Source organism: Alosa alosa, chromosome 1 (assembly GCF_017589495.1).
Source record: "Alosa alosa isolate M-15738 ecotype Scorff River chromosome 1, AALO_Geno_1.1, whole genome shotgun sequence".
Classification (NCBI taxonomy): Eukaryota; Metazoa; Chordata; class Actinopteri; order Clupeiformes; family Clupeidae; genus Alosa; species Alosa alosa.
Window position 1 is genome coordinate 45,920,759 of NC_063189.1, and position 19,716 is coordinate 45,940,474.

At 39.8% G+C, this 19,716-nt stretch overlaps 1 protein-coding gene across 1 annotated transcript; it reads right to left on the reverse strand.

Annotated features, from left to right (window-relative positions):
• Window positions 1-413: 413 nt before the first annotated feature.
• On the reverse strand, window positions 414-12,603 carry dsg2l (desmoglein 2 like). Its single transcript, XM_048263637.1, has 14 exons — window positions 12,431-12,603; window positions 11,788-11,913; window positions 8,748-8,903; window positions 8,498-8,648; window positions 8,246-8,412; window positions 7,829-7,963; window positions 7,450-7,635; window positions 6,469-6,734; window positions 6,093-6,235; window positions 5,691-5,909; window positions 3,716-3,955; window positions 2,722-2,852; window positions 2,287-2,580; window positions 414-2,127 (listed from the first exon to the last, which is right to left on the reverse strand). Exons 1-14 carry the CDS (start codon window positions 12,479-12,481, stop codon window positions 1,090-1,092), a joined length of 3,303 nt encoding a protein of 1,100 aa, XP_048119594.1. The 5' UTR covers window positions 12,482-12,603; the 3' UTR covers window positions 414-1,089.
• Window positions 12,604-19,716: the final 7,113 nt, after the last annotated feature.

Below are 19,716 nucleotides of genomic sequence, written 5' to 3' on the forward strand. Positions count from 1 at the left end.
CGGGTTCGCGAGTAAGCCTAAGAGTTCAAATAATAGGTAAGTGCAGATGCATGTAGGCTATACTCTTCTAGTCACAGGCAGGTTTTAGTAAAGCAAGGTTTATTATTATTATTATTATTATTATTATTAATATAATAATAATAATAATAATAATAATAATAATAATAACAATAATAATAATAATAATAAAAAATAATAATACATTTTATTTATAAGGCACCTTTCAAGACACCCAAGGTCGAAGTCCTGAGCAGTCCGAATTAGAGTAGCCTGGAATAGACGCTGTTCCTATGGCTGTTTTACAAGCTTTCCAATGGCTTATCAGACCAGTTTTAAATATGCAAAGCAGCATTGGCAGGTACAGTAAGTGAAAAAATACCAAATAATATAAAAAGAATGCAAATGACTTAGAATCAATATTTAGCACATTTAAACATATATTACATCTTCTGCATAAAGCTTCAAGTAAAAAAACAAAAAAATGGAAATATCAAACTAAAAAGTTATTGAAATGTCAGTTACATTTCTGCACCCTTCAGCAAACCTTATTCTTCTGAAAAAGTTAACCTTATTTTTTCATTCATTACGGTAATGACATACAGGAAGTCATTCAGTTGCATAGAACAGTAGCACCCTCTAGTGGTAATAATAAGCAGTGTATTACAGCAAACCTAAACCCATTATACTGTTTATGCTTTCTTGGGAAACAACTATAGAAACATTACATTATTATACAAAAAATTGATTTTGATGATTCATGATCTTCAATATACAATACTTGTAAAGCAACAAATACAGTGCTGGATACAGTTTAATGAAGAGGTTGTGTGTATCTTAAAAACATTTAAATCTTGTACTAAAGTCAAAAGAAATCTTAAGAGTTCTTTTTGTCCGGATCCTTTGCCTTCTGATGGAGTTAATACTTAATCCTAGTAACACTAACTTTTCATTTTGCATTCAATAATATTGTTATTTTGCATTCTAATGATATTCTTTTGTAATTCTTCAGATAGCCACTGGTCTCCCTATAGTTCTAATGTATTAAACTTGATAAACTGGAGCAAAATATATAATTGAAGCCTTAGCATTTTATGCTGTACTACTGGATTGGATATTTTTCTCAGTGACTGACACCCTCTCCTGGACAACCACTTTGTGGGTGCCTTCGTGCATAGCCTCCAGTGGAACATTCACGGAGGCACTTTGGCCTCTCACGTCTACACTCTGACTGGGATGGCCTTGGTATGGCAGCACCTGAATCGGACCTCCACTGCCTGTATACTGCAGCCTCCCGCTCCCAGCACTCATTGCTGTCCCTGAGAGTGAGACATTACCAGAAGTGTAACTCTCACCATGACCGATTCGATTCACAGAGCCGCTCTTCATTCCTTGACCACTTGTCTCGACCATGAGCACTTGCCTTTTCCCCAACGTGCCAATAATCTGCTGAGGGTCACCAGCCGCAGAAGCCCTGCCCTCCAGCAGAACCAGGCTCTGGGCTCCGTGCAGGTTCTCCACCCCGAGCACCCCCTGACGCACACCCTGGAGCTGGGCAGATCCTGTTGTGGCGGCCTTTCTCTCGACCATGATCAGGTTTTCACCCACATTGACAGCAGAACCTACGACCAGGGTTGGATGGGGCTGTGGGTCCACCACGTACATAGGTGGGGCAGCAGCATAGTAGAGAGTTGGCTGCTGGATGAGCAGTGTCTGGGTTGGAACGCCTAAGTTCTCTTGAAGCTGCACATTGGTGGTGGCTGGACGGGTTGACGAGAGTGTGCTTCCTTGGATCAGGGTGGATGAAGTGGCCAGGCTGGTGGACTCGGTTCTAGCAGCATTAATGCTCCGTGAGATATCCCCGCTGATATCAACGTTCGCCACGTGCGCTGCTGAAGGCTGAGGAGCTGTGACCGTCACCATACTAGACCCGACTTCAAGTGCCGCTCCACCGCAGAGGTCAGCCAGAGTCTTAAATTTAGGCCCGAGTTCACTGAGGAAGTCCAGGTCCTGGTCATCCTCGAGGAGACTACAGCAGCCTATTGAGCCCGATGGAGACCCCTGGCCTTCATAATTAGAGATGAGCAGAGCATCTTTTGGAGAATGCTGATCATGAATGCAGTGGGCTTTCTAAAGTAAAGAAACTGAGACTCAGAGACATGTTTGGGAAAGTTTGAGTTGCTTTCAAAGTAAAATACACACACACACACACACACACACACACACACACACACACACACACACACACAAACACAAACACACATACACTATACAAATAAAGAAACTCACTTGTGAATAATATTGCTGAAGAAACCCCTCCGATAATGCAATGCCTTCAAATGCACCCGTTTTGCTGGACACCCCCTCATATCTGTGTTCATGTTGCTGAATCCCATACCCATACTCAAATCCTCCTCCACCAGTGCCCACTGTTGAAATCCACTTCTGCTTGTTATACACATTATTAGTAATTCCTTTGTCTACATGAAGGCCAAGACCGGTGGCAAAACCTTTTCCGCCTCCATCAATGGCCGGAATGTGGCCACCATCCACTTCTGTTGGTATGGTCACCAGAGGCACTCCCTGTAAAGTCAAAACCACACATTTCAGTGAAATGTCAATCACGTCATGCAGTCTGTTTCATGTCATCTGAACCTCCCTGGCTGCTATGCACTATTACAAAGACAGTGAAGGCCTGCCTCTGGGAGTGCGCGTGACCGATACCTTGTCTTCCCCTTGGCCCTCAGTGTGATAAGCGATGAGGTGTTCTTTGGCTCCCCAGGGCATGGGGATAAAACCATCGGGTACCGCTCCGGCACCACCGCACAGGCAGAACAACAGCAGGAGGAGCAGCACTGTCAAGTTGTGAGCACATGTCAAATGCACAGGATTAGTACCATCGAAGATGTTCTCTCTTTTTTCTTTTTTAAATTTAAACGTTTTTAAGAGTTCTCTTTTTTTAACTTAAATGAGCAACTAATGCACCAGCAAGATGAAACACACGGGTAGGGAGTGTATTCCAAGAACGTGGGTTAGTGACAAACCTCAGAACAAGATCAGAATAAGCGGTAAACCTTCATAATAGCAGAGCCTTGTGGCTTCATTCCCCAAAGCAAAATAGTCACAGAGGTCTTCTACCTGTATTAGGAGCTTTGCCACTTACTCTGAGCTCATAATTCAGGGTTGTCAGTAAAGCATACACTTGGAATCTCCCCCTGTTCCTCATGTTTTCATGAAGCTATTTCCAAACACCTTTCAAGAGGTTGAATTTCATCTACTAGCCTCTTTATCAAGAGGAGGCCATTGAGTTAAACTGATTACTGAAGTGTTAGTGTCAAATAATCAGTAATCTGACAGTATCTGGCTAAATTCACTGTGACAACAACAACAACAACTTGTTGACAAGCAATATCTGTTCTGTATACCATTTTCACTTAACAGCTATCACACAAACTTGCATGCATTCTTGGTTGCATTCTCTAGAGCTAATTTAGCCAGTTTTCTTATTTCTTTTTACAATTTCAAAGTAACTAACATGGAAGTGACACAAACCACCTACTGCAGCCGTGGCCCACTGGTTAGCACTCTGGACTTAGTAACCGGAGGGTTGCCGGTTCGAGCCCCGACCAGTGACCAAATTTCCCTCACGGGATCAAAAAAGTATATATACTTATACTTATACTAAACACTGTACTGTGCGTGAGTTGAATGCACTCACAGAAGAGCAGTAGGAGTCCCAGGAGGAGCAAGAGGATGCCAGCGGGTCCCAGGACGGCAGTGGGCCCCCTTTCATTTCGTGGCAGGCACAACTTGGTGCCAGCGGCACAGCTGCACACCTCCATGTTTAACACCTGGCCATCAGCAGCACAGTATTTTCCCTGCTGGTCTTCGATCTGCAGGAAAACCTTGTAAAAGCCTGGCCACAAAGTCTCTTTGGGTCGCAAGATCACTGTGGTGTCTGATAGTGAACAAACAAACAAAAAATCACACAGAATGATCAGATGAGTGCAAATCTCTCTTTCTCTCTCTCTCACACACACACGTGGGCGACTGTATCAATTTATTCATTGCGTCTTTTTATGTGCAACCATATTGAATCAATTCCGCCTATCTTTTTTAGGAAAATACCCAAATCAGTGACGATGCATGTCAAGTTTTCACCGCAAACCTCCTGGCAGAATTATTGCACCCAAGTGCAGAGCAAACGCGAAGCACATGAGCACAAGTATCGTAACAGTGTAGCTTTTATTCAGAAATATGGCTAGTCTACCCTATTCTGTATCTTGGTTGTAAATAAAGGTGAAGTTTTATTTTGAACACTTACTTTGTCTTACTCTTTGGATTTAGACTACAAAAAGAATGTTGCAAACCTTTCATATCTTTCAATTTAATCTCTTCCTTCATCATTGCACTGACTCTGTTGATTACTGTAAGTGGACAGTGTTTGAGGGCAACAGCTTTTCTCTGCCTACGAGATATGCTATTACCTGCAAACAGTCAACAGATCAATATGCTGACTTGCCTGTTACATCTCATATCCTAAATGCTGTATCAGAGATGCACTCAAAATGTCTGAACTTGTCAAGTGGTACAAAGTGTCTCTTACATCATCAATGCATTCGCAATGTTACACAGGACAACCACTTAACCAGTTCCATGTGTTCCATTTTGCTTTTAAGCGATAGGCCCAGAGCCGTATGGATAGGCCTACATGGAGCAACTTGTTGCAGGGCAACCACATAGCCGCCGGTTCCATGTGTTCCAATTGGATTATTAAAGTTCTCAAGAAACTGATGACTAAAGTTCTCAAGAAACTTGAGGGATCACAACAACTCTGGGCAAGACAGCACCAGTCAGAGGCTGTATCCATTGTTTTGCACTTTTATGATGTCACTACAACTACAAAAATACACACCTATAAAGTATTTTGATACAAAACGGGAAGCCATTTTTTCAACAAAATAAAATACAAAGACAACATACTATTTTGTTTTTGAAATACAAGTACCAGAAATACTACCTATCCCTGGCTGTTTGCTGCAGCAACTCAAACTAGGTAGTACCGATTTTTCTGTGTTTGTGTTTATGTCAATTTTGATCCAATTTGACCGCTTTGCTGTTACCCACCCAAAATTTCTACCAGCTTACCCACACGTAGTAGGCTAAAACCGGCTCTTAGCCTAGTCATTGTGTAATATTAACAGTAGGCCTAAGCTATATCGAGTTCAAACCGTGGTTTAACCCAAATGCAGTGCAATTTTGTCACTCTGGAAAGCATGCTCAGCTCAGCCAGGTTTACTTGTGCAGTAAAGACGTAATGTGAACGAAAAAAGGAATCGCCCTTCTCCAGTAGGCCACCTGTTAGAATGCACTAGAATAATGGAAATCACATCTACTCAGTTAAAACAAATCCTGAGGGAGAACCCCCTAACCCCCCGCTACTTTGCTCCACGCAGGTTTGAAATACCTCCGACGCCCTTGCTCACACACACACACACACACACACACACACACACACACACACACACACACACACACACACACACAAAGACATAATACTCAAACTATTCACTATTTTTCCAACTAGCAATATGTTAAAGAATACAAAGCAGAAAGCAGAGTTAGTTTTCTTGTTTGAGGGAACATTCCCCATGTAATAATTTATCTGGCCGTGACTCTAGTCAAATACTCACCATTCAGGCGCTCTACAGTCCACTGTTCTTTTGTGCTGGACATGACTTTAAATTCAAACGGTGCTCCATTGGGAAAGGGATCCCTATCCACGGGTGTGGCATACACCACATTATCCTGAAAGCACACAGTCTGGGTCGTGTTGGTCAACGTTGGGCAATGGTCATTGAAGTCCTTAACCTGAATGGCGATGGTTCCTGTGGCTGTTTTCTCTGTGCTATCTAAGATGGAATATTACAGATTGTGAGTAAATGGCTTACTCAAGGCGTCTGACTCCTAATACACTTAATCAAACTAATTGTTTATAAATATTTGGGAGGTACATTTCTGATTTGTAGCACTAGCTTGTTGCAGTTGTAATTTTGACCAAATGTGTGTAAATCAAAGTTTCAAACAATCCCTACCTTTTGTGATACAAATGATTTTGGCATAGTATGTTCCATTAACCAGGTGCTTGGATTCTCGGTCAGGAAATTTGTTTAGTCTGATTTCAGCAGTGTTTTGATCTATAGTTATCCAGTTGTCCCTATCTTCTCCTTTGGCATAACTGAAAAACGAAAGCCATAAACACCACAGCAAACATGAAGATAAAACGTTACATTCACATTAGTAGTGTTGATGTGTCATTTAGTCTACAGCAGTAGAATTGTTTAACAAATCATTCCCAAAGGCAATAAAATCATATGCACATCAATGTGTATCGTATATTGAATGTAATGCAGTATATTTTCGTTTTTTTTTTAAATGCACAATACAAACAACATACAAAAGGGCTCTTACATGACATTGGTGGCAAACATCAGTGTGTCACTATCAATGGCCTTGTAGGTAGTGATGACCTCATTTAAATTAATGGTGGTTCTGTCCTCTGAGACTGTCACTACTTTGATTTGAGGTCGGAAGCGAGGGCCTTCCGGCTCATTTTGGACATGGATCTTGATGGGGTAAGTCTTGGACTGAGTGATGATGGTGGAGGAGTGGTACTCCGCTTTGTTGGAAACAGCCACCCGCAGGTTGACCTCTTTCAGTTCTTCATAGTTTAAGGGCTGCCAAGGATATAAGAAATGCTTTAATTTCTAAATACAACAACCTTGTCTAAAGTCAACAATGTGCTTTTCTAAATATTTGTTCATGTCCATAGATTGCTGAAATATTTCACTCTGTCCCTCTCAGTTTCTCTGACCATTCATGACAAAAGCATAGAAATAGATGAAGATTCTATGGTGTCAGTCAAACACTAAAATGCAGATGATTTGCTGGGAAGAGCAGGTAGCAGTGGGTAGCTTAATGCAGCATTTGATGTTATTGATCACAACATATTACTACACAGACTAGAACACTGGGTTGGATTTGCAGGTATACTTATCAATTGGCTCAAATCATATCTACAAGAAAGGAGCTTCTTTGTTGCCAAAGCCACATGAAAGTAATAACTAAATATTTTTTTACCACCTCAAAAAAAAAAGCCAAACATGTAGGGCTGATGTCAAAACATAATTTAGAAACTGATCAAATGTACTTCCTGTTATCACTGAGTTATACATTCTGAATCTGTCTTTTTATTATTCTACCTGGTGTATTTTGTGTTTTCTTTTTAATTATTCTCTATGTATGTAGTTTCCTTTTTAAACTATTCTTTAACTATTGCCCTTCTATGCTTTTATTTACTAGTACTCTTTGCTTTTGTATTAAATGTATGAAATGTGCTATATAAATAAAGTTGACTTGAATTGACTACTGTGACATGTCTCAGTGTCACACCTTATTCAACACCAGTATGCCCTCATTTGTCTGGGTGTCTGTAGTGATGCTGAAGTATCCTGCTTCATTTCCAGAGACAATGGTGTACACAGCCAGCCAGTTATCGGTATGAATTAAATCGAGATCTACTGCTTGGATCTTCAACACTGTCACATTGACTGTGTTCTCCATTACTTTGGCCTCGTACTATGAATATAAAAGAAGAGGTTAGAGCAATTCACTTCTAAAGAGGTATTCAATGTGTATACAGAAAGTGCAATGCATCTAACACGGTATGTTATATGATTTTCTAAAAGAATTACTTATTCTCATGTGATGTTTATGTTAAAAACAGCTGAGTTACTGTCATGGACTTATCTTAGAGTGAATAATTTCTTACAAAGTTCTTTTCCAGAGTTGGAATGTTGTCGTTTACATCCAGAATCTTGATAACAACTTTTCCAGTCCCCGAGAGCCCTCCTGCACCTCCATTCATGTCAGTTCCTTTGATTGTCAGTGTGTATGTGTCATGGGTCTGCACATGTTACAAACCAGACAAACAAGGCTTCAGAGAGACATACGACAAGCCAGAGGCAATAACAGTGTAACAATTTGTGGTATTGAAATTATGCTTCTAGTCGTGACGTTAGGAAGGATAGAAGTGGGAGTGGGATCCCTCGATTGCACAATGACTTACAAGTTGTGACACTGTGCTCTCGAACACTGAACATCTGAATTCTCTGAGTCAGCATATTTTGACATGAAGTCAGTCAGTGTCGTTGAAAGTCACACAGTCAACCAACAGTCTGACACTCACCTCCCTGTCCAGAGTTTTCAGCTTGACATAGATCCCTCCTGTTTCCTGGTTGATGTAGAACATGCTGCCCCCTGCAGGGCTTTGCTCAACAATGGTGTAGGCTATCTGTGAGTAAGGAGTGTTGGGCATGTCTGCATCTGTGGCGCTGACTTTCATCACATATGTAGCTGAAATACACCAAAAGTCATCAGTATAACCACCAGTTATTAATCTGAGGTAGAATTTCTGATATCTGCAAAGTAAAACACATACCAATTGCACTTGCTTCACTAATTTCACCAGTAGTTTGAGATGCTTCAAAAGAGAACACAGGTGGACAGTCATTTTGGTCTAGAACCTCTATTATCAGATCAATGTCTTTCTCTGCTCGTGTCCCATCTGTGAACTTTGCCACTCCCTTCAACTAAAAAAAAAAACACACACCACAAATTCAACTTCATTATACCAACCACAGCCTCATGACAAAAGTCCATTCCTCAGCCAGTGTGAAAAACAGACTCACATAGTAAGAAGATGTCTCCTCCCGGTCCAGAATTCCATTGATCCTGACATAGCCATTTTCAGGATTCACTGTGAAAAGGTTCACTGGAGTTTCAGTTGCTCCCTTGCCTTCGAGATAGTAACGTATGCTGGTTCGTGTCTCTTCATCAGAGCGAATCTGTTTGAAAAGACATGAGAGTCTGGTGATGTACAGCTAGGGTTGCCCCATTTGATTTGTGAAAAAATTTGTTTGAACCTTGGGTCCATTTATCCACTTTTTAAATATGTATAATATTACCATGTGAAAATGTTGTTTCTGTATGGTTGCACACCATATTTATGATGTAAAAAGAGTGTCATTCTCCATCAAATTCAATCAGATCAGTTACAAACAATAAAATATAGACCTAAATGAAGATTTTAACAACAGTTCTATTTGCGTATGCACAACTTGTTTTCCATGGTAAGGATGACCTTTGCATGGAATTGCCCTAATAATAAAATAAAATAAAATAAATTAATAAATAAAATATTTTTTTTTATAAATTATGAAGTTATAAATATTAAGAAATGCTGCAAATGTTATGCTGTTATAATACATAATGGTGCATTGCCACTTTAAGGTCGCTCAGTCTAAGCTTTCTCATAAAACCCTCCAGCTCTTGTGAGATATAAGGTTGATCCATAAACTCTAGCCTTAATTGTTCGTTTGTGCCAAATTGATAACTCAATATTAACAATACTATGCATAATATTAAGTTGTTATAAACAGTTTCTTATTTTTAAAAGGGGATATCACAACAAGCCACCTGGAGCCTGCCAGCCTCTCTCTCTCTCTCTCTCTCTTTGGTGTGCACTCATGCATTCCCAATTAATTAGAGTAAGTAACGTTCAAGTTTATTGGCTACATTTAGGTTTCCCCTCTGTCCCTTGGTGCCCTTGTGTGTGATGCGTGTGGTGAGAGCGGCGTTACTGTGTAGCAGCCTATATACAATGTTGAAACATTTCCTATAGTATCTTACTTATATTTGCCCTGATGCACTTGACGCAGACACACCCACTCGATTTGGACTCCTTTCCCTGCTGCTGTCCCTTTCTATAGTAACCTACAGAGCAACTAGCTAGACAGGCGTGTGTAACTACAAAGTGGGGTCTGGGGTCATAGTTGTGCTGCCCTATACAAAGCCAAAGAGCAGTATCTGCAAAAAGGCCAAACTGAGAAAAACAGCTTTTTGTGTTTTTCTTACACCAAGTATAAGCATCAAATTATATTCAACAACAAGGGGTATCATTAGATAGATCAAAGTGAGGTGAATATTAAACATTTTGTTTTTTGACATTTAGGCAAAATTTGGTAGTTTTATAGGCTATACTGCACTTTGCCTTTGCATTACTGCTTATACTTACATGGCCATACAATAACATTGCAGTAAGTGTAGCAAGTGATCATAATCACTCAGTTTTTATATTATTACATTACATTTAGCAGACACTTCTTGACCAAAGTGACTTACATATGTTAGCTATATTACAAGGGATCACATTGTCCCCGGAGCAACTTGGGGTTAAGTGCCTTGCTCAAGAGCACAACGGTGGAAGCCGGGAATTGAACCGACAACTTTCAGGCTACTGCACGCTAGCCCAGCTCCTTAACCACTACACTACCACCGCCCAGATTTTATTAATATATAATATATATTAATTGAGGAGGTACTTACTACATTTTTAGTGAAGATATGCTGCTTGATGCCTTAACAATGAAAACTCTTTCATTTATAAACATTTATGTAAAAATGGAACAAAATCAATCGGGTATTCTTGTAGACTTTCATGTCAAGCAATATTGCATTGCTGCACAACCTAACCTTTGACACCTTTGCACACTGCTGCTTATTTGTCAAAGTATATGTTAATTACTTTTTGTAAAATCTGACTGACTATTTTGAATGAATATGATACTTTCACTGGCATTTAATATTGTGAGACTGTATCATGATATACACCTAATGTGTGTGTGAGTGTGAATGGTAGTGTGCCTTTTTAGAAGAAAGTCCAGGGCTTTTTTTAGTCCCAGTCCACACACACACACACACACACACACACACACACACACACACAATTAGAGTAAGGGCAAGTGAAACAAAGGCAGAATGCAGTAATGGCAAGTGACATCAAGGCAGTAAGGGCAGATACTGCACTCTGCCTTGGTTTCACTCTACTCTTCTATACAAACTGCAAACTAAACATGTACATTTAGCTAAGAAATATATTAGGTAGCCATATAAAATTTTAACAGATTGAAGAACAGACCATGTACTTCTTATTTGTGCAAAAAAAAAGAGCAAAAGTGCAGATACTGCTCTTAGCCTTTGTAGGGCAGTGTGGTTGCGCGGCAGTTGCTAGGTAATAGGCCTAAGGTAAAGCCTATTTTTGCTGCCAATCAACAAAAAGCATGCCTTTTATGTCTGTGTACGTAGGCTACATAGGATTTGATATACGATAAACACAACCAAGAACAAAACCGAATAGCCGTTTCATTTGAAATAGCAGAAATGATAATCAGACGTTCATTTTCACCAACAATTCGTATCCCAAAAAATATTATTAATTATCCGGACAGTCACTCAAAAAAGAGAACAATCCCGGGAAATCCTGTAGCCTACATGTGGCAACTATCTACAGCCTACTTGTGTAAATTATCAGTGTAGGCTACTAGTGAAAGTGTAAACCGAGCTTTAAATAACCAACAGTGCAATACTCTTGAACTAAGCTAGACGTACTTGCAGATCAGTGTCATCAATAATATTGTAGGCTAGAAGGGATATAAATATACTATGCAATAGGCTACATAATGACGACAAGATACAGCATGGCCTTTTAAACCTAAAATTTGTCTATCAGTTGCTGGAGCAAGGAGGTTGCATTTAATAGATTTAAAAAAAAAAAAAAATACAGACGTTAGAAGTTAAGGTGCAAGGTTCCAAGCATTGCATGTCTACAGTGTGATTTAACATCAGTAACTTAACTACAGAATCATTTTTTGATACTAAAAATATTCATACTTTTGATATGTATTCCTTCTTAGTATAGTCCGTATTCTCCATCAATTTCTTGGGAGGAATGATCCATTCTCTCTTCTGCCTCTGAAGCTTCTGTAGTCCTCTGTCATACCCCTGGACTTGTAAAATCTAAAAACGAGATGCATAACACGTCAATGTCTGGCATTATTGTAATTATCTAGGGTAACCGTGAAAAAAGTCACTGTTGTTAGATGTAAATCAAAAAATGAATTCAGTGGTAGCCTATTTTCAAAGGTTGCTCCTTTAAACTTCCAGTTTAGATAACAGGCACAGCTCGTGAAATAGCTTTGAACTCCTCGATCAGAACAGTAAGCCAAAGGCAAATCACAATAGTTGTGAAACTGTCAAATTGTGTAGATTCCTCGTAAAAGCTCTGTTGGCAGGTCACAACAAAGAAGTGACAAATTGAGATTGTAGTCGCTTTAAAAAGGTATGCTTAGTTCGGAGAGTTTCAGTAGGCTTCGTGACATGTCAGTCACGTAGCCTACTTCTCTTAACAGTGACTCTGTCCAGAACTTAATGATTTTTAGCCTAAGCTACTTGTTGAATGTCACTCAACATTCCGTTATTTGCTGTTCCTGAATAGGCTATCCGAAGCCAAAGTTGTCGATATTTTCTTACTTACCAGTATCAGAACGGGCACAATAAGTCGTATAACTGACGTTGCGTGAGCCATTTGATTCGTTGACAAATATCCTTTCAATTCGCCTATCTAGCCTATTCCAGTCGAATAAATCCTCCAAATGCCACTCTAAAACAAGAGAAAGTGGGAGATACTTTTATGATACAACACAGGCAGGGGCAGTAGCCTAATGGGCGGCGCTTGATCAAGTCAAACTGCGCCCACATTATGGTCTACTACACCCAATTTCGATAGGGGTAGTGACCTTTAAAGGATAGAGATAACGCAATATGCAGTTGCAGTATAGTGGTGTTTGGTGTCATCCCAACCCCTGGCATAATGCACAGTTGCGTAATATCTAACATTTGTCTCAAGATCAGTGTGCGTGTGTGTGTGTGTGTGTGTGTGTGTGTGTGCCTGTAGAACCATTTAGGAATGTGCACCCACCTCCTCTTCACCACTGGCCTGTTTATTTGCAGGTGGTCTTGGATCTGAATCGTGTCACGATTTCAATTCACCTGCTGCAGCACATTGGTGTTTTGCAAACTTTTATTCATTGTTTGGTGCCTTTCTGGCATACTTTTCACCAGACTGCAGATTTTACTTAACGTTCTGCTGTGTTAAAGTAACGACACCCCTATGCTTAACTTAACTGAGGAGAGTTATACTTCTCTATTTTTTAATACTTCTCTGTTTGCCCCATCTCAGTCCCTGAGTTTAGCAGTTTTACAGCTTTCCCTTTCGTAAAACTGCAAGTTCCTGTTAGCATTTTTTACAGGCTATTTCAAAGTACCGTGGTATAGGTGTGGCACTAATTATTGATAAGGTGAAGCAGAGACAGAAGTCCATTGTGAAGTGTAGGATCCTCATTCATGGGTGAAGTCAAGGCAAGTCAAGTAAATTAATTAATTTATTGTAAACAACAAATTTAATGGCTTCTGCCAATTACAAACTAAACAATACAAAATAAGTGAGTATACCCCTGTGCAATATCACCTAGATGTTTAATGATTAAAAAGTACTTCGGGTCAAATAGTTATTCAATACACATGCAAGATTAAACTCAAAGAACGCCTAGAACATTAAAAACATGAAAGTCTATGAAAAGAAGCCTGGTGAATATTGGAAGCAGTTCTTCAGAGATAAATAGCCTATGTGCAGAAAATGTCAGCAAATGATTTACAGTATTCAAAGGATAGCTTCAAGGATAAATCAGAACATGTATGTGAATGACTTAGTTAGCAAGTTTGCCTGTCATGAAAAAGCAACTGTGACTTCATTTGGTTTCATATCTGAAAAACAAACGAATCATTAACTTACAGCCTAGGCAGTACGCTGTACTCAAGGGTGAGTCCCATAGTTACAGAACTGACTCCTCGCACTGTTAGCAAGACAAAGCAGGTATGTTGCTTTGGCACTGGTGTGGCGTTGTAGCCTGAAGTGAAGGTGTAAGACTTCATGGGAAATATGACATTTACTTGTGGTGGATCTTTCTTACGAAAAATGAGCAAAATGGGTGTGGGTGTGTTCTGATGAAATAAAACTGTTTTGACGTGCCTAAAGGAGAGGCAGATTATTATCGGTTAACAAACAAACACACACACACACACACACACACACACACACACACACACACACACACACATGCACACACACACAAGGGCAAAAAAAGAAATAACGTATATTGGCATTATGCAACCAAATATGAAAGTTTGTGAATCAAGCTGAAAAATGAGTGAGACAAAAGTGAGACACAAATACAAAGATGTAGAAAAAAGATGAACAAAGCCACTCCTCACAGGCAGATAATGAGATAAAAAAAAGATAACATTGCCATAGCGACTCAAACAATGAGAAGTATGTGGACAAGCATGTTGTACTAGACATATTTTTTCTTTAGCTTATGGGAAGTAAACATTTCTGCCTCTCTGGCATAACACCACAGGGCAGCACATCAGAAATGCACAAAATATATATTTTTTTAAATTATAATAACAAATTCAGACAGCTCGGGTGAATGCACTACATGAGACAAGTCAATGTTGGTTTTTCAGTGACACAGTTACTTAGTCAGATTGTTACACCTGATAGGAGTCGAATGCATATGCTTTAGACACCCCCTCCCCTCCATTGACACTTTACACTGAAAAGGAGGGTGCTGTCAAACATTTGGGGATGCCCATAATGCAGTATCCTAACAAAGTGAATCTGTACTGTTAGAAGGATTTCTCAATCCCAAATCCCATGATTGCTTCTTTTTTTGTTGAAAAGCAAACTTTTTTTTTTCACCTTTCAATCTGATTCTTAGAATCCCCACAATAGCTGTTACCCTTGTAAGCTGTACCAGGATCTCTGGACCCCTCGTATCCCTCATATGCCATCCCATTGTTAACCACCAGATGGGTGCAACTAGAGAATATCATCTGCTGAAGGCAGAATTTATTGTCTGTTTACTTAAGCCACACCTCTCCCTCTCTCTCTCCTTCTCTCTCTCTCTCTCTCACACACACACAAACAGCTGAGACACACCCAGTCATACTGATATACATTAAAGATACGTTTTATCAGGCCGTGGACAAGTCACTAGAGGTAATGTTAACCTGTAAGTGCTCACTCAGTCCATGTCCACTCAAACCATAAACGTTTCTTCATGAACTTTTCATAATGTTCTCATGGGAAACAATTCAGAAGCAACAAGTAGCCTCCAATTTCAGATTTCCTGAAACCACTTAGCAAAGACTTAAATGTAAGGTGGAATGAGACAGCTTTATAGTAATGAAACCAGAGACAGCTTTAGAGATAAATCATGCTGTTCCTTTAATATGACTTTCTCTGAAAGGAATTGCTTCTCTGTGCTGTACACTCAGCCAACCCAAAAGCTTTGGCTGCGGCCTCCAAATGTGGCTCTCTTATCAGTCTGCTCAGGGTGACGCCGTGAGTTCATCTGCCTGACTCAAGCCTCTCCCACTTGAGCTCCTTTCCCAGTCACATTCCACAGCACTTAGATGAGAAGTCACATGTCCACATTGGAGCAGAAACACCACAGAGTAAATACAGGGCAGATGGGAAAAAGGCTCTTTTGGTTGCTTAGTAACCATAGTCTGACTCTGAGAATACTGTAAATACTCTAAGAAACTGGAACACAAATATCATGTTGCTTTTTGGTATTTCATACTGCTCCCAGTGTGTGTGTGTGTGTGTGTGTGTGTGTGTGTGTGTGTGTGTGTGTGTGCTCACTGCACCTAGTGTGGATGTGTGTTCACAGATAATACATTCCAGTGCGTGGGAATTTATTATCTGCCTTTTACCCATCTCCGTCACAACCAGTGCTCATTTTGCAATTTTATTAAGAAAGATCAATAAATGAATCATGTCCATTATATTTCTGATGAAGTCTTACACCTTTGCTGCAGGCACTAACACTGTACATAAACCACACAATCTTGGGGTGGCACGCCAAAACGGGGAGGGGGAGGGTATAAATGAATAGTAATATCACATATCACATATAGGGCCACATAAGAAGAGTTTGGCTCCAAAACGCTTTATCCTCCATTTTAATGCATTTTCATAAATATTTTTTTAAAACAACACAACTGCACTTTTATTGATATGACCTGAAAAACAATTAAACTAGATGTACCGCAGAGCGGTACAAAATATGACCGCCGCCCAGTCCAGCACATTTTTTCCACAAAAAGAAATCACGCTGAAAGGCCTATATGATTCTAACTGTCTCACTAAATTGCATTATCCACACTCAATTCTCACTGGTATCTGCTAGACAACAAGTACCAAAACATGATTAGTTCATAGATTTCACATGTAAAATTAATTTTATACAACCCCACCTCCATCTTGCCTGTTCATAATTCTGAGAAATTCTTGATTGTCTGTGTTATGTTTATGTTATGTGTGTGGGTGTGTGTGTGTGTGTGTGTGTGTGCGTGCTTGTGTGTGCCTGCGTATGTGCCTGTGCATACAAGCGTACATATGTCTACTGTGTGAGTATGTGTCATACGTATGATTACTGTGAATGTATGTGTGTGTGTGTGTGTATCTATTTGTGCACATGTGTGCACATGAAATGGGTTAACATGACCCCTGGAGGCAAACATACGGAAAATAATGGTCATTCTATGCCCTACAGTTCTCAAGATATTCACAGAGAACTGTGTCTGCCCTACCCTCCTTTCGGGGGGTCCAGTCCAGCGGGGGGGCTACAGATCAAAACGAAAAATGACGGTTCCATGCTATCCATGTCGGGGTACATGCCCACCAAGTTTTGTGTACCCCTGTCTTTCAGTGTCCCGGGAATCCTTGTTGGTGTACGTCACTAAATGTACAAATAAATTATTTTATTGTAAGGCCCCCCATGAACGAAAGTACACAAAACTTGGCATGCATTCGGAGGGTGTCATAATGATCCTACACTTTTAATTTCGTGCAGTTTTGACCTTGTCAGCCAGAGATATTGTGATGAAAAACACCTAATTTTTTTGCTTTTTAATTTTTTTAACTAGGTGGCTATACATGAAATAAGTGGTAATGGGATGGGTTGACATGCCCCCCTTAAGACCAACATACATAAAAAGGTGGACCTCCTAGGCCCCTACAGTTCTCGAGATATTCACAGAAAACTGTCTCCGGCCACCTACAGGCCAGTTGGTGTATAGTAACATAAATTAATTTATTGTGTGGCCCCCCATGAACGGAATTCCACAAAACTTGGCGTGCATACAGAGGGTGTCATAATGATCCTACACTTCCAATTTCGTGCAGTTTTGACTATGTTAGGTGACAGATACCTTCAATTACAACACCTCATTTTTACTTTTTTGTGTTTAACTAGGTGGCGCTATACATGAAATGAGTGGTTATGGAATGGGTTGACATGGCTCCTTGAGATCAACATAAAAAAATGGTCCTCCTAAACCCTACGGTTTTCAAGATATTCACAGAAAACTGTGTCTGCCCTACCCTCCTTTCGGGGGTCCAGTCCAGCGCGGGGGGGGCTAGAGATCAAAACGAAAAACAACGGTTCCATGCTATCCATGTGGGGTTACATGCCCACCAAGTTTCGTGTACCCAGGTCTTTCAGTGTCCCGGGAATCATTGACGGATATTTGGGCATGCGAAAAAAAAAAAAAAAAAAAAAAAAAAAAATCTGACTAAACCTATATGACCGCCGCTTCGCTGCGCGGCGGTCATAATAACATGACATTAATGTTGACAAAAATGGATTTATAGCGTTTTGGAAAAGAGCTCTTCATATGCTAGGCTATATCCGTTTTCAGGTCTAGCCTACCCATATCTGGGAAAGTATGATGTGAGCATATATCTTAGATCAGCCTTTATCTTATGGAAAAATACTTGGTGTCTGCATCCATGCCACCTGAAGCATGCTGGTAGAAATATCTAAAAGCACAGATGATCTGTGCATGCCATGACCAACTTATGATTCTTTGATTTGGAAAGCAAGTTCATTATTTTGGGCTGCTATTAGAATTTCAGACAAAAGTTGGATAGCATGTAGAATTTTGCTGCAATTTCAAAACCGGATTAGCCTACTCGGGATCCACTTACTATACTGAGGAATGCTTATCCTCGTTTATTCTTAATGCATAGGCTATCTTAGTGTTCGGTAAGGTCTGCTGTTTATTTTGATATATGGTTTGTTTTGACCAAAGCGTTTGTGAGATAGACAAAGCACAATGGAAATATGATTAAATGCCATGTGTAGTTAATTTTCTCGAGAACCGTTTATCACAACAGCCAGTGGCGTGCACAGACATTTTGGGGGGCACTTTTTAGCGCACGTGGAACACTTAATTATAAAAAAAAATTGCACGCACATGTTGAATGAAATTTGACTTGTGCTGCACAATTAGTAAATCAATATACAATTAAGACAATAAAGAGACCAAAATGTGTTAATTTATGTTGCCTAACAAAACCTATACAACAGCAAAACGTTCGTCTTACTGTAACACATAGATTTGCAATTGCAAACTAGAAATGCAATTCCAAGGCATTACCAGTGCATGAAAATGCTAAAGTTGTGATGTAAAATATCATGTATAGTTAAAACAGATAATACAGAGATGGTTACTACGGTGATGCTAGGATAGACATGGTGGTTGCATAGCTTAATAAAAGTTGATAGTTTAAAAGTAGACTGTTTAAAAGCTGAATGTAGATAGTTTAAAAATTGTTGATAGACAGTAGATAGATTAAAATTTGTTGATAGACAGCTAGTTTAATAGATAGTTTAATGATAGTTTAAAAGTAGACCGTTTAAAAATTGAAGGTAAATAGTTTAAAAGTTGTTGACAGACTGGAAGTTGAATGAATGTTGATATTCAAATAGTTTAATGGCTGTGTATAGGTAGATATTTGACGATAACTGAAAGTTGGAATGGCTCTCATGTTTGCTAGCAGCAATCTTCGTTTATGCCGTGAATGTTCAAAACAGGTGTGTGTGTAGCGTGTGGCTACTCAACCAGATGAAGGTATGGGAAGAAACAGAGCAGATTCACTCCACCCATCCACGCCCATACACACCCAAAACACCTACAGTATATACCCTTATATACTGTTTTTACTTTTTCAGTGAATCATTGTTGTTTTGACCATGAAGAGTCAAGAAGTTAGTAGCATGTCTCATCACATGATATTGTGGATTTGCGTCTGTGTAGAGGTTAATAACAACTACTTCTTTTAGTGACTGAGAAATACCCTTTTAAGAGACAAAAACGTGTCTGATGTTAATCTTTGATGGATTCTACATAGTTGTATAAAGAAAAAGATAATTCCATAAAAACACTGAAGTCTACATTGTTATCTGTTGATGTTAAAGATGGTAAAGTCATCAGTCTTATACAGTGCCATATTGTTGTATTTCAGATTATTTTCTGTGCATGTGGCGAGTCTTGTTTTCCTCCTTTTTATGCTACGGCTCCCCAAGAAATAAATGCGGGTCACGTCATATCTGTGTGATTTATGTGTGATAAGTACTTCTTGAGCAATTCAACAGATAATAATGGGTGTGACATAGCCAGGGGTGGCCAGAGTTTATGTTGTGGTGGGCGCAGCTACCCACGGTCACCCCTTGGTGACATCCCTGTAGCCCAAGGCTACACCGCCACACGAGTACTAATGCAACATGTTGGTGCCCGCCGTGCCGGAAGTTCTTTCACTTTCCCAGATTACAAGGGTGGAGTCGGGCGAAACTGGTGTACGTCACTAGAACAAACACAAGCTAGAGTTTATGCCAAAGATTGTTAAGG